The 12,712-nt window shown below is 57.6% G+C and overlaps 1 protein-coding gene across 11 annotated transcripts in view; it reads right to left on the bottom strand.

The window, feature by feature from the left end:
* SBF1 (SET binding factor 1) overlaps window positions 1–12,712 on the bottom strand; it is a gene marked incomplete at its 5' end in the record, with an annotated part of 63,856 nt that overhangs the window by 18,141 nt on the left and 33,003 nt on the right. For 10 of the 11 annotated variants that reach the window (XM_034763132.1, XM_034763175.1, XM_034763183.1 and 7 more), the window contains 12 exon segments: window positions 1,226–1,401; window positions 2,033–2,228; window positions 2,566–2,639; window positions 2,920–3,092; window positions 3,349–3,599; window positions 3,857–4,015; window positions 4,958–5,026; window positions 5,362–5,511; window positions 6,143–6,255; window positions 7,389–7,593; window positions 8,407–8,505; window positions 8,829–8,957. In XM_034763132.1, coding sequence (XP_034619023.1) covers window positions 1,226–1,401; window positions 2,033–2,228; window positions 2,566–2,639; window positions 2,920–3,092; window positions 3,349–3,599; window positions 3,857–4,015; window positions 4,958–5,026; window positions 5,362–5,511; window positions 6,143–6,255; window positions 7,389–7,593; window positions 8,407–8,505; window positions 8,829–8,957 — 1,794 coding nt within the window. 11 annotated transcript variants of the gene reach the window in all.

Genomic DNA, 12,712 nt, shown 5'->3' with positions numbered 1-12,712 from the left:
TCAATGAACCTGACACGTGTTTGATAATACTGGCCTTACGCGCTTCAGTACCTGTGTCGTAAGTGACCTAATCCTACATTGATTCACACTGCCAAGGTATGCCAAAGTTCCTTGAAATAGCACAACATTAACATGTGCTTCATTTGTTTGCATTAGAATGTTTAGTCATGAAAATATTTTCATTGGTTTTAAAAATCATCATGTGTTGTGTCTCAGAGTTAAATCAGCTTGTACACTTTTGTTTCAAGGTGCCAATGCTAAAGTTCTAAAAGCCACGTGCACAAGCTCTTTCACGGCTGCATTACATTAAAATATTTCTAGGAACTCGTATGAACAAGACACTGAAATCCAGGAGTTCTACGAAAAGGCTGTGCATGTTATTTGGTCATTTCGGTTACATCCTTCAGGAAGAGCCACCTGAAGTAGGTTAATCCTACATGAAAAGGAAATAAGGATTTACACTTCAGTGATTTCCGTGTGTTACCGTCTTCTCTCTCATGTACCCTGTGGTAACAGCCATGTTCGGACGCACCACCCCCGAATTCTCCTATGAAGACTTGTTACCAGCTTTTAACAAATGGCTCTTGCAGTTAACGTTTCTGAAAACCCGACTGGTCTGTGAGAATCCCTCCCCCCGAGCCCTTGGAGGAAGAGATGCTGCCTGTCAGCCCTGCACGGGTGCAATAAGCAATAGAAAAGGAATCAGCTGGGGGTATACGTTGCAAACACCCCACTCCTTGTTCCATGGCTGTAGCAATGCCTGGAACAGGCTTGGGTCTAGCTCAGGTCCTACGCCCCTCAGGGCGCAGCATTCTGTAGGTCTGAGGGGCACATGGGGCTTGTGAGACATCACACCCTAGCACTGCCATTGGTCCAGGACAGGACAGCGAATTCTATCCCCCTCTCTGCAATGGAGCCTACAGACCCCAGCAGGCAATGCTCAGCCAGGGGACAGTACTCTCTGGGACCTGCAGGCACCTGGCCGGATGGCTGCCTTTGGCCAGTCAGGCATGCAGCAGCCCAAAAGCCACACAAGACCAGGAGGTCAGTGACCCCTCTACTCCGGGGAAACTGCCTGCAGGATCCATCTCCCAGCTGAGGCCCAACACAGCAGTTTGGCGAGGTCTGTGCTCCTCGCCCCAGAAGTCCAGCAGCAGCCGGGAATGGAGCCCAGTTGTCTGTCTGGAGAGTGTTTCCGGCAGGAGTGCTGGGGGGCTCGTCTCACCTGGAACGTGCATGAGCGCAGCTGCAGCACCTCCTGGATGAACTGATCCACCTGGGCCGGGACGTTGATCTTCTTCTCTTTCTGGATGAACTGATCGGCCTGGGCCTGGACGTTGATCTTCTTCTCTTTGGTCAAGGAGGCAATGGGGAAGGACCGGACCACCACCTGCTCCCCCACTGGGGCCATGGAGAGAACAGGGGACACGTTAGTCACATGCAGGATAGGGTCTCGAACTGGCTCAGACCACCGATGGGCTGGGACACACTGCCCTCAGCTGCTCCCCAGTAGCTCTGGGACTGCGCTTGCTGCTCCAGGGCAGAATCAGCCTGTAGCCCAAGGCAGCTGGAGCTACATAAGGGGACCAGCGAATAAAACTGGGACCAAAGGGGGGACCTGCTCAGCAAACACCTCTCCCCAGACCAATGGGCAAACAGCCCCTCCCCTGTAAAAGGCAATTCCATTACAGTACTCTGAGTGAGCCCTCCCCTCCCCCCTCTGGCCACAGCCCATTCTCAGATCCCCGGTGAGGGAAAAACCACTCACCAGCCCGGACTCCTGCTGGCTCTAAATGGCGCCAGGCTCCGGTTAAGCAAAGGCGATAAGCCCCTTACAGCAGAATCCTCACTCCCAAGTCCAGTCGGCAGCAGGGCAGGGCCCCAGAAACCCCACCCAGGATGGATTCCCCCTGTTCCGGCAAATTCTCCACCTCCCATGGCTGATCTGCCCGAGGCCCCCGAGGAGCAGTGGGGAGACCGGCCCACCAGGCCACAGGGGATGTAGAGTATGGCGCAGAGGGAGGGTCCTCACCCAGCGGGTCCGTGGGGGTGCCCTTGAAAACGATGCGGTAAGTGGTGAGGAAGATGGCTCCTTCAGCGGGGAGCAGTGGGGGGCCCCCAATATTCCCTCCGGCAGCTTCTTCACGTCCGTCAGGCATGAGGTACACGCGGAGCCCTTCCATGACACACTCCTCACCCACCAGCAGGCTGGGGCGCAGCAGCTTGGGCTGCAGGGACAAACAGGAGGAGGGCTGAAAGCCATGGGAGACAGGCCAGCCCCCCCGCACAGAGCCATGACGGCTGGGGAGTGGGGAGAGGTTCGCAGCTGGGCCCCACAATGGAGCTGCTTCAGCTCTTTCTGAAGACCCACTGGGCCCCCGCCCTGCCAGGGCAGACAGGGTTATTCCCGACTCAGCCCCGCCGAGCCCAGCTGCCTCAGAAGGGAGGCCCATGCAGGCAGAGGGACCCCTTTGCACCCCACAGGCTGCCTCAGCCATGGTGCAGGGCGTAGGGGGTGCAACCTGGAAGGGAGGGGATGCCCCTGTGCAGCTAGGTAGTACAGACCTTCTGAATAGGAGGAAGCCTCTTGCTCTCCCTGTGCACAGCATCCAGTGTCTCTATGTGCATCTGCACGATGTCTGAGGAGGAAGGGAGATGCAGAGTTAACCCTATGGGGCAGGAGCGTCCCGTCCCGGCTGCAGGCCCCAGACAGCAGGAAACTGAGAAGACGGGCCTATTGAAGCCTCTCTGCTAGCCTCCCCACTTCCTCCTGGGGGAGCACAGCCCTCGGTGGGCAGTGCCTGAGCACACCCCTCCCCTGCTCTGGAGGGGACTCACGGCAGCAAAGCGCTGGCTACAAACCCAGCCCCCTCTCCCAGAGTGTCTCCCCCCCCACCCCATGCTGGACAAGCTGTTTACCAGGGATCATGATGTGCAGCCCCTTCAGGTGCTCGTTGGTGACGCCGCTCTCCGTGCACACCTTGTCCACGAAGCGGTTGATGAAGCGTACCACGTAGTTGGCCACGTCGGAGCTCTCGGCATCCTCAAACCCGCTTTCCGTGTCGTAGCTTTCGGCCACGCTGCCAGCAATGCTAACACAGGGAGACTCGGCTGGAAGAGAGCCCGACCACGCAGCACATGCCGGCTCTCCCCCACACCCCCGACAGCCTTGCTCTCCCGGGCACCCAGGGACACACACACAACACACTAGTTCCACCCCCAACCTGGACAGCCTGCCTCCTCCAGGTCCTGGCAGCACATGCCAGCTTCAGTCCCCCATCCCGACCAGATCCTTCAGTGGTAGCTCCCACACCTCCCCAGTCCCAGCGCAGCCCACCAGCCAGCTACCTGTTGGTGACGAAGCTGTTGCTGACGCTCTCCACGTCGCCTAGCCCCGAGCTGCGCAGCAGCCGGTTCTTGCTGGTGTCGAGGGGCAGCAGCAGGTAGCTCATGCGGTTGGCATAGTGGATGGCCTGGCTGAAGACCGTGCTCTCCTCCTTCTGGATCAGCTCCTGCTGCTTCTCCTGGCTCATGGTAGGCCACAGCCTCCGCTGCTCCGACGCAATCTCCAGGGCAGATTTCTCTTCCTGAGGCCCCTCCTTGCCCTCCTAATGGAGCAGGAGGACAGATCAGCCCTTTGCCCGAGCAGGAAACCCGTGTGCCAGCTCCCACCCCGCAGTGTCTGCAACAAAGCACCTGCTCTCATCAGGGCCTTCTATCCCCATCTCTCCCCAGGAGCCCCAAGCCAGGTCATATCCCAGACCCCCTGCCTTCAGGCCAGTTCTTGCCTCCTCACTAGCTACGAGGAAGGCTGGGCCAGGACGGCCTGGGACTGGTATTCCTGCCGCCCCATCACCTCATCCACGTGATTCTCCTCATTGCTCTCCAGGTACAGGGCTCGGATGTGGTTCTGCACGTCGCAGTAGAACATGGCCTCCCAGAACTGGATGTTGGTCCACACGACATGTTCCTGCACACAGCTGTAGGCAAACTGCGTGATGCCCGGGCTCAGTTTCTGGGGGGGCAGAGAGAAGAGAGGGTCTCAGTGCAGATGCCTCCTGTATGCCAACCCCTCCCAGGTCACCCATGCTGTGCTCTAGCTGGGAAAGACAGTGCCCTTGGCCAGCCAGTGGCACCACATACACGGAGCCCCCTCCCTGCACGACGTAACACTGCACTGACTGCTCCTTCCGCATGCCCAATTAATGCCACAGCAAACCACCTCTGCTGTCGGGGAGCAAACACTGAGCTCTGCTCCTGCGAGACTGAGGGACTCAAGGTCAACACTCCCTGGCCTTTGTGATCCAGCTGTCTGCGCACCCTGCAGCTGGGTGCCACAGCCCTGGTCTCAAGCCCAGAGATGAGCAGCGCCTGAGAGAGGCCCAGCCATGGCTGCTATGTCTCCCTGACAGGGAGCCCCTGCTGCCACAAAGGGTCTGGCTACACTGCAATGAAAAACCCACTGCTGGCCCATGCCAGCTGACTCGGGCTTGTGGGGGAGACTTCTGAGCTCTGGGCCCCTCCCACCTCGCAGGGTCCTAGAGCCCGTACTCCAGCCCAAGCCGGAAGTCTACACAGCAGTAAAACAGCCCCTCAGCCCAAGCCCCGTGAGCCCGGCTGGCGCGGGTTTTTGACTGCATTGTAGCTGTACCCAAAGTGGCTACCCCTGGGCGGGAGGAACTAGGCCAGCGGCTGCAGAGCTGACATCTCTCCTCACACCACAGCCTTTCAAGGCCTCTCAGACCTGTTAAAGTCAAAAGGGTTTTGGGCCCAACAGGACCGAGGCAGGAGGCAGAGTGGAGCCTGCGCTCCGGCCCCTGTGGGGTGACCCTCCCCCCCAGAGACCAGCCCCTGCACTGGCACAGCTCAGTGGCGCTCTCTGCAGTCATTCCGTAGTTACAGCCAGGCAGACACGAGGCCCTTCTGCCAGGATCCGCAGCCTGCACCGGATACGTACTCGGCAGAAAGCAGTGACTAGTGGCAAAAGTGCTGCTGCGATCCCATGCTCATCCATGGCAGTGCAGTCCTGGGGCAGGGAGAGAGAGAAGAGATTAGCACAGAGCCCTGGAGAAAGGGACATTCACTATAAGGCCCCCAGAACTACAGACCCCCAAACCTCATCCTCACAGCTCTGGAGAGGGGTTAACTGGCATTCACCGCAGGGCCCCCAGAGCTGTAGACTTCCACCCACATTCCGCCTCAAGTACCCTCCAGGACAGAGCTGTGCCGGCTTCTCCAGCATCCCGGAGAGGACCCCGTTCACATGGCATCAGCCCCCCAAAGGAATCCAAGGGTGTGACCGCAGCAGCCCTGGTGAACCCTCGTCCCGCTGCGGCTCCAGCCAGCCCCTTGGCACGGTACCTGTAAACAGCAGTTCATCACGCGGACAATGAAGTCAAATTGTTGGTGGTCCAGTACAGCCCTGTTCTGCTGCACATGCAGGTTCAACTCCTGAGTCAGGCAGTGTCTGGCTGCTCGGCCCTTCATGGCCCTTAGCACAGCTGGAAGCAGCTGCAGGAGGAAGAGCAGAGGGTAGAGCGATGGGACCAAGCTTCCAGTCCAGGCCCTGCTGAGGATTACAGGCTGGAGGGCAGTTGGTAGCAACTGGCGATGGACGTAGGATATAGAGTGCCCGCTGCAAGGCCTGATGCTTTGGAAACTCGCAGACTACCCTGGGGTAGTCAGCACAGCCAGAGGTGACACACTGAGCCCCTGGTGCCGCAATGACCCACACTGCAAACCCACACCCTGGAAAGTCAAATGCAGCCGCACAGAACACTCACTGCCCGCTGCTGGGCAAGGCTCCCAGGGATCCCAGCCCCTGTTTTGGCCGTCTCCACAGGACAGTCCCAGGTGGGGGCAGACACAGACAGTGGCCACAGCATCCCAGATTTGCCTGCCACATTTCACCAGTGTGGGCTGTTAGCCAGGCTCCGTGGCACGATGGGCAAGAGGCGTACTGACGAAGAGCGTGTGAGGCGGTGGGGGGCAGCCTAGGCAGACGGAGGACTGGACACAGGCAGGAAGCTCTCTCCTCTAAGTGTCTGTGTGATGGGACGACAGAGATGTAGAGCAGCCAGGGGCTGGGTGTCCTGTCTCTCCGCACACCCGTCCCTTTACCACCGGCTCCCTGGGCCCTCACCTTTTTGGCTTCTAGCATCTTGTTCTCGAAGACGTAGGAGATGCAGTTCCTGACCACCTCCAGGCGGCGGGCGCTGTTGGCCAGAGCACTGCCATTGCGCTCCATGATGGCAGCTGGGGAGAAAAGCCACCAGTCACTACGCTGCAGGAGCGGGTGAGGGAGGCTGGCCTGTTCCCCTGAGGGAGGCAAGCCGCACAGCCAGCCCATCTCTTTGTCCTGCTCTGGGAGGGCAGGGGCTGTGTGTTTGTGACGCCCGTGTGGGTCTCCCCGCTCCCTCTCCAGCAGACAGGACAGCCCAATTGGCTACGGTGGAGATGAGCGGCCCCAGCGGCACAGATCCCCAGGGGACAGGATTCCTGATTCCATGGACTCGACCTAGCGGTAAAGGGCAAGGGGGATACAGGAAATGGGAACACTGGCCCTCTGGTGCCTTCTGTCCCTGGGGTGCCCAGGACTTCACAGCCAGCAATTCAATAACCCCTGGAGTGCTGGGCAGCAGCCCAATTTCACAGCTAGGCAAACTGAGGCACGAAGAGGTACAGTGGTTTGCCACAGGGCATGACGAGTCAGGGGCCTAGCCAGGAACAGGCCCCAGCAGTCCTGGCTCCCCGCTCCCACTCTAACACACAAAGCACGTTGTTTCGGAAGCGAATAGAGCTGAGCAGCCACCAGTAGAGACGCAGAGCGAGCTGCTCGCCTCCCCAAGCAATGCTGGCCCCGCAGATCTAGGTTCACCCTTTCAGAAGAGTCCACTGACTTTGGGTGCCCAATTCGAGGCACTTTGGGCTGGTCTGTCTGAGGGGGCTGCATTGGGAGCTGTGGGTGCATCTCCAGCGGGGCACACAAAGGGAGCACTCTCCCAAATTCGGGCCTAGCCCCCCAGCTCACCTGAAAGGCTCCCTGTGGGCATGAGCAGCTCCAGCACATGGTTAACCACCCCCCAGCTCACGGCTAAGGCTCTGGGCTGACAGTGGGGCCACATCCCAACCTCCACCTTCCCCCCCTCAGCTCATGGCTGCGGGGAATCCCAGCCACACGTAAGAACCATCTCTCCAGCCCTTTCTCGCTGACGGACCCCTGCAGCCTTCTCCACCCCAGGCCCACAGCAGGCTTTGAAATCCAACCAAGCTGCCAGCGGTGAGGCCAGTGGTGCCCATACTAGGCTGTGAGCCTGGCAGTGCTGAGGCAAAGCTCCGCCTTCGCGTGGCCCTTTACCGTGAGGCTATGCTCCTCCTGGGAGACATACCAATGGGGGGTCCCGATGGCACCATACACTTCTTCTCCGCCTTCACAGCCGGCGGGGCTGTCTGCAGCTTGGCAGTGGCCTGGTCGATGATCCACTGGACTGTCCCCTCGTCCAAGCGGGGAAAAGGCCTCTGGTGTAGGCGCAGGTAGCAGCCTTCTGTGGGCTTCTGCACCTTGTGCATCGTCACTGCGGGGTATGGGTTCTCCTGTTCCAGCAAGGGGCGCCGGTTACTCTCCAGGACAGACCTGCCATGCTGTGTCCCTGGGGAACTGCACCTGGCGCCAAGGCCAAGCCCTTTCCACACGTTACAAACCGGGAGCCCTCCAGCACCAGGCGCAGAGTACCCAGCGCAGGCCCAGCTGGACTATGCTCTCCGGAGCCACGGAGACAGTGACCACCCACGTACACGTGGGGCCGGGAGAGCCTGGACATGCTGGGCAGGTCGGGAACTCAGCTCTCTGCAGCAGGGAAGTGCCCTGGCAAGTCTAACAGTGACCCTGGGCCATAGAGGGCAGTGCTGTCATGCTCCAGAGGCAGTCTCAGCAGAGCGCCCTCGGTCTGAAGGCTGGAGGGGTGGATGGCCAGATCCTCCAGACCAGTTGGGACACACGGGGGAGGAATTACTCTGAACACCCCCCACGCCCACCCATGCATGCAGAGTCCCTCCAAACCAGAGAGAACCAGGCAGGCAACGGGTTGACAATTCAAACCACAAGGCCACATTCCACCTGGGCCAGCTCCAAGAACGGTCACCGATCTACCCCTCTGCCACCTCCAGCTGTGGCCGGCAGACGAGGGTTGAGGCATAGGGCTGGAACGTACCCCAAGGAGAAGAGGCTCCCGCACTGGGCATGCAGCACCAGAGGTGAAGGGAGAATGGCACCTCCTTCAGTGGGGGCCCCTGACCCTAATCAGAGGGAGGCTTTGCCCCCGTGCCAGGCTCCCACCTCCACCTTATTTCCACCCCCAGACACCCCACTTGCCCTGCCCACCCCACAGTCCGGCCCTCGTCACTTACATTTTTATAGAGCTGCTCTGCCAGCTCCTTGATGTGCCGCAGTATTTTCTGCTTGTTCCCCTCCTCGGCACGCATCCGCTTCACTTCATGGGCGACCAGCTGAGGGTGGAGAAGAGGCATGAGGGGCAGCCTCCTGCGTGGGAGCTTGGGTGCCGTGTTGGCTGTGCTCCTTAGTGCCAGGGCTGCCCCGGCTCAGGCGGTTCCTCGGCTGCTCCCGGCCCACGCGGAGCGCTGCAGCCAGCAGGCCGAGGCTGCTCCCCGGATATCTTTGGCTCACGCCTCAGTCCCTCGGAGGGGAAAGCAAGAGCTCAGACATGCTCTGCGGCCTTTGGTTATTTACTGAAGGCTGTCAGTGCCAGAGACGGAGACGTGCAGGGCGACCAACCAGGGAAGGGGGGAGTTACCCGCAAATCACCTCTTACCTCATCAAACAGGTCAATTGCTCGGTATGGGGCGCCCCTCTCGGTCACAAAGCCAGCGAACGCCATGCCCTCCAGGACCTTGGTGAGGAAGTCATCCTCCACTAGCCCCCTCTGACCGAGGAAGGCTGCCTACAAGAAGGAACAGCAGGCAGCCATTAGCCGCGGACTGGCCTGAGTCTCAGAGCCAGCCAGACGTGGCACCACGCTATCACCATAATGGGTCACGGGCTCTCAGGTCACGAGGTGGAAAAGAGCAGGAGCCAATGGTGGCAGCCCCCAACCTTCCAGACAACAGCCCCATGCTGGGGGAACTAGCAGGATGTGCGCACAGCCATGAGCCTTCCTTTCCCCAAGCCCGCTTGTAATGCGGTGTCTATTTCAGACCCAGACCCTTGGGCAGGGCTTTATTTGTCCATAAAGTACCAGATGGTGCTGTATAAATGCCCCCCTGAACACTTCCCCCTCTTCACAGCCCTGAGGAGTGGGTCAGAATTAGATTCATTTACAGACAGGGAAGCCCAGCGAGAGAGAGATACGGATTAGAACCTGGGGTCACAGCAGTGCATGTCAGAGCCAGAGCTCAGGAGTTCCTGGTCCCAAGGCCCCTACTCACAATGCTGCACTCCTCAACCCAACAGCTCTCCAAGGCCTTTACAGCCATCCACGTACAGGCACTAGTTCAAACACGGCCGCCTCTGGGATGGAACCCAGGGCAGCAGCGTGGTTTGAGACTGGAGCAATGCCGTATCCGACGAACTCCAGGGGGAGTGCAGGGGACAGAATGGAATACACCCGGGACACCAAGGCTGGAGTGGTCAGTTTCACATCTCATGCAGTAGACAGCCTCTCTAACAGCACAGCACCCCCACTCCCCCCCGATCCCTCCCTTCACGTTGCACGGAGGAGCACACTGACTCAGGGCTTGTCCAGCCAGGGAGGTTTTTGTGGAATAACTCATCTGAAATAAGTGTGTCCACACAGCCGGCTGTATCCGAATTCCTCAGGAATCAGTGCATTCACATGGCACTGTGTTTTTTGTTTTGCTTTTGAAATAAGCATACAACGTTCTGGGAGGGTATTCCATGGTGCATTGCGCAGCTGCTGGGCTCTGGGCAGTCTGGGATTTTTATCGCAGGGCATTGTGAAGCCACTGGAATTCTAGAACTTGGAAGCAAAGGAGCAAATTCCCATGGTTCCTCTCTTGGCATCCCACGATTCATCTGTCCCTTGTGAGCCAGCGCCGTTTTCAAACTGTCGTCAGCTGGCATGGAGGGAACACTGCTGCCTGCAGCCTTCCTGACTGTCGTTAATACACACAGGTTGTCCCACTTGCATTTGCGGTCCAGCAGCTGGATGACTTTAGGAGTCAGCCAATCTCGGGAGAGGAGTGGTGGAGGATGAAATCAAACAGCTGCTTGTGGATGGCCATTTCCTGGACCAGCTTCTCGCAGGAGGCCGTTTCTGGGCTCAGGAAACGAGCCCCGACAGCTGGGAAAGGGCAGTGATGTGGAGTGGCAGCAGGATTTCAGGATGACAAAGGCCACTTTCCTAGAGATCTGTGCAGAGCTCACCCTGGAGCCACGGCACGCTGACCTGGAGAAGCATGTGACCATTTGCTCACTGCCTCCAACTTCATGTCGGTAGCTGACCAGTTGGGTGCTGGCAGATCAACTGTTGGGGCAGTTGTCAGGGATGGATGCATTGCTAGAGAGGGCACTGATGCCCAGGGTCAAACACACAGGAAGTTACCAGTGGATTTGCATTGTTGGGGTTCCCAAATTGTATTGGGGCCACCAGCGGGACCCATGTGCCTATTCTTTGCCCCCCACATCAGACCTCAGAGTTCATCAATAGAAAGGGGTATTTCTCCATGGCTGTTCGCTGTGGGAGGTTCACCAGTATTAATACACCCAGGGGGGAGGGAGGAAGGGAGGGGGGGGGGGAGAGAGAGAGAGAGAGAGAGAGAGTGTGTGTGTGTGTGTCTGGAAAGGTCTGTGGTGCCAAGATCCTTAGAAACTAAGCCCTGTTTTCTTCAATGACAAAGGGTACCTTTGCTCCCAGGACCGCTATGGGCATTAGTGGTGCTGTGATTCCCAACGTCATCCTGGGAGACTCCGCTGCGGAGGGACAACGGAGCATGTGTTTGGAAGGCTAAGAGAAGTGCAGGAGCCTGGTGATGAGGCTGGAGACTGATGAGCAATATCTACCTTCTGTGAAAGCTGCTTGCTGTATTTTGCCTGGGAGGGTAAGAGAAAGCACCTCACTGATGGGTGGGAGGCGGAGGGGCAGAGACTTCCGGAAAGTTACAGCCTGAGAGGCTGCTTCTGCAAACCAGCACATCATCAGGCCACGGGGGCAGGTTGCCCAGTGTGCCTCCTTCAAGACTAGGAGTTCAGACGTTGAAATGCACCGGGTACACAGTGCGTTAGTCACTGGCAGGATTGTATGAAATGGAAGTTTACTGTGCTTTTCCATGCTGTGTGCACTGATTTATGAAAGGGCATTTTATTGTGTTGATGGCCTGCGTGCAATTCTAAACCACACAACCTTAGTCAGAAATAACCTTTATCGAACATCAAACAGAGCAAATAAAACATGTTACTGTGCACATGTGAAACCAGTGGAATGTAAATCACAACATAAACAATGCATGCTTTATGGACCATAACTGTGCCAAAGTAGATCACCTGGTCCCAAACATGCCCAGGTGCAGGGCTTCTGCCTGTTCTCGCCTGGGGGTGTAGAATGGCGAGGGGAGAAACTATCACGTGTGGTAGCAGGAGCGAAGGTGGGTCCCACGATCCACTGTTCTCTGTGTGTTGGAATATGGAGGGAATTGCCTGGAGCTGGAGCAGGAGAAGGGTACTGCTACTCAGAACACCGGGCTCTCCACAGCCTACAGGAAACAGGTGGGACCATAGTACCAGAATGTTCTCCAGCACGACTGTCTGCTTGTGCCTTAACTCCAGCAGCTGCCTCTGCACGTACCTATCTTTCTCAGAGTCGTCCCTTGCCAAGTCTCTGTCCTCTCTCCACAAAGAGGCCTTCCTCCATCTTGTGTTCTTAACCCTCTTCTGGGACGCAGACAAAGTCCCCAGACGTTTCCTCTCTCGTTTTCCTTTTCTTGACCCAGAGATTTGCCATATGTTCTGAAATTGATAATGTCCGGTTGGGGATGAGGGGAGGCAGCGAGTGCCGGAGCTGTGAAACAAGTAGGAGTTGTACTAATTCCAGTCTCCCGAGCAATGATAGATGACGCTTTCCTCAATTTTGGATACCGCTCCTGGAGCCCTGCAACCTGACCTGGACCCACCTGCGAGAATCTGGACAGGTCTAAAAACAACCCAACCCTCTCGGTCAGGTCTGGTCGGCTCTGATCCTCTCACTCCGCAGCGTGCACAGCACAGTAAGGCAGTGGCAGTCGGCAGGAGCGGGGCAAACACCTGCTGCAACACTGATAGATCATGGCACAGGAATCCCCTACCAGGCCGAGCCCCACGGACGAGGCAGCAGCAGCTCTAGCACAGGGTTGAGGGAGGAAGTGTCAGGTTTGAACTGGATCGGTTTTGGAAATGACTTTCTTGGGTTGGGTCCGGGTCCAGGTTGGACTTTAAAGTGAGGCTCAAGCAGATCTCTCTATCATTCCTGTAGGATCTTCCCAGTCTGGGGGGAGCTTGGAGATGGTTAGGCAGTTTTCAGTGAGGCTGATGACTGTGGGTATGAATAGTTCAGAAAAATTGAGCTGTAGAGCTTAAATTCTCTGGTGCAGATGCCATTTTGAGCACAGTGGTGGGAAAGGAGGGATGAAGTTTGTTAAACTCCCTTATAGAATTATGTTGTAATATACATAAAATATGTTGTGATATATCTTGACTTTAGCAAAG

This window comes from Trachemys scripta, chromosome 1 (genome assembly GCF_013100865.1).
Source record: "Trachemys scripta elegans isolate TJP31775 chromosome 1, CAS_Tse_1.0, whole genome shotgun sequence".
NCBI classification, from domain to species: domain Eukaryota; kingdom Metazoa; phylum Chordata; order Testudines; family Emydidae; genus Trachemys; species Trachemys scripta.
This window is presented reverse-complemented; position numbering and strand designations above follow the sequence as displayed.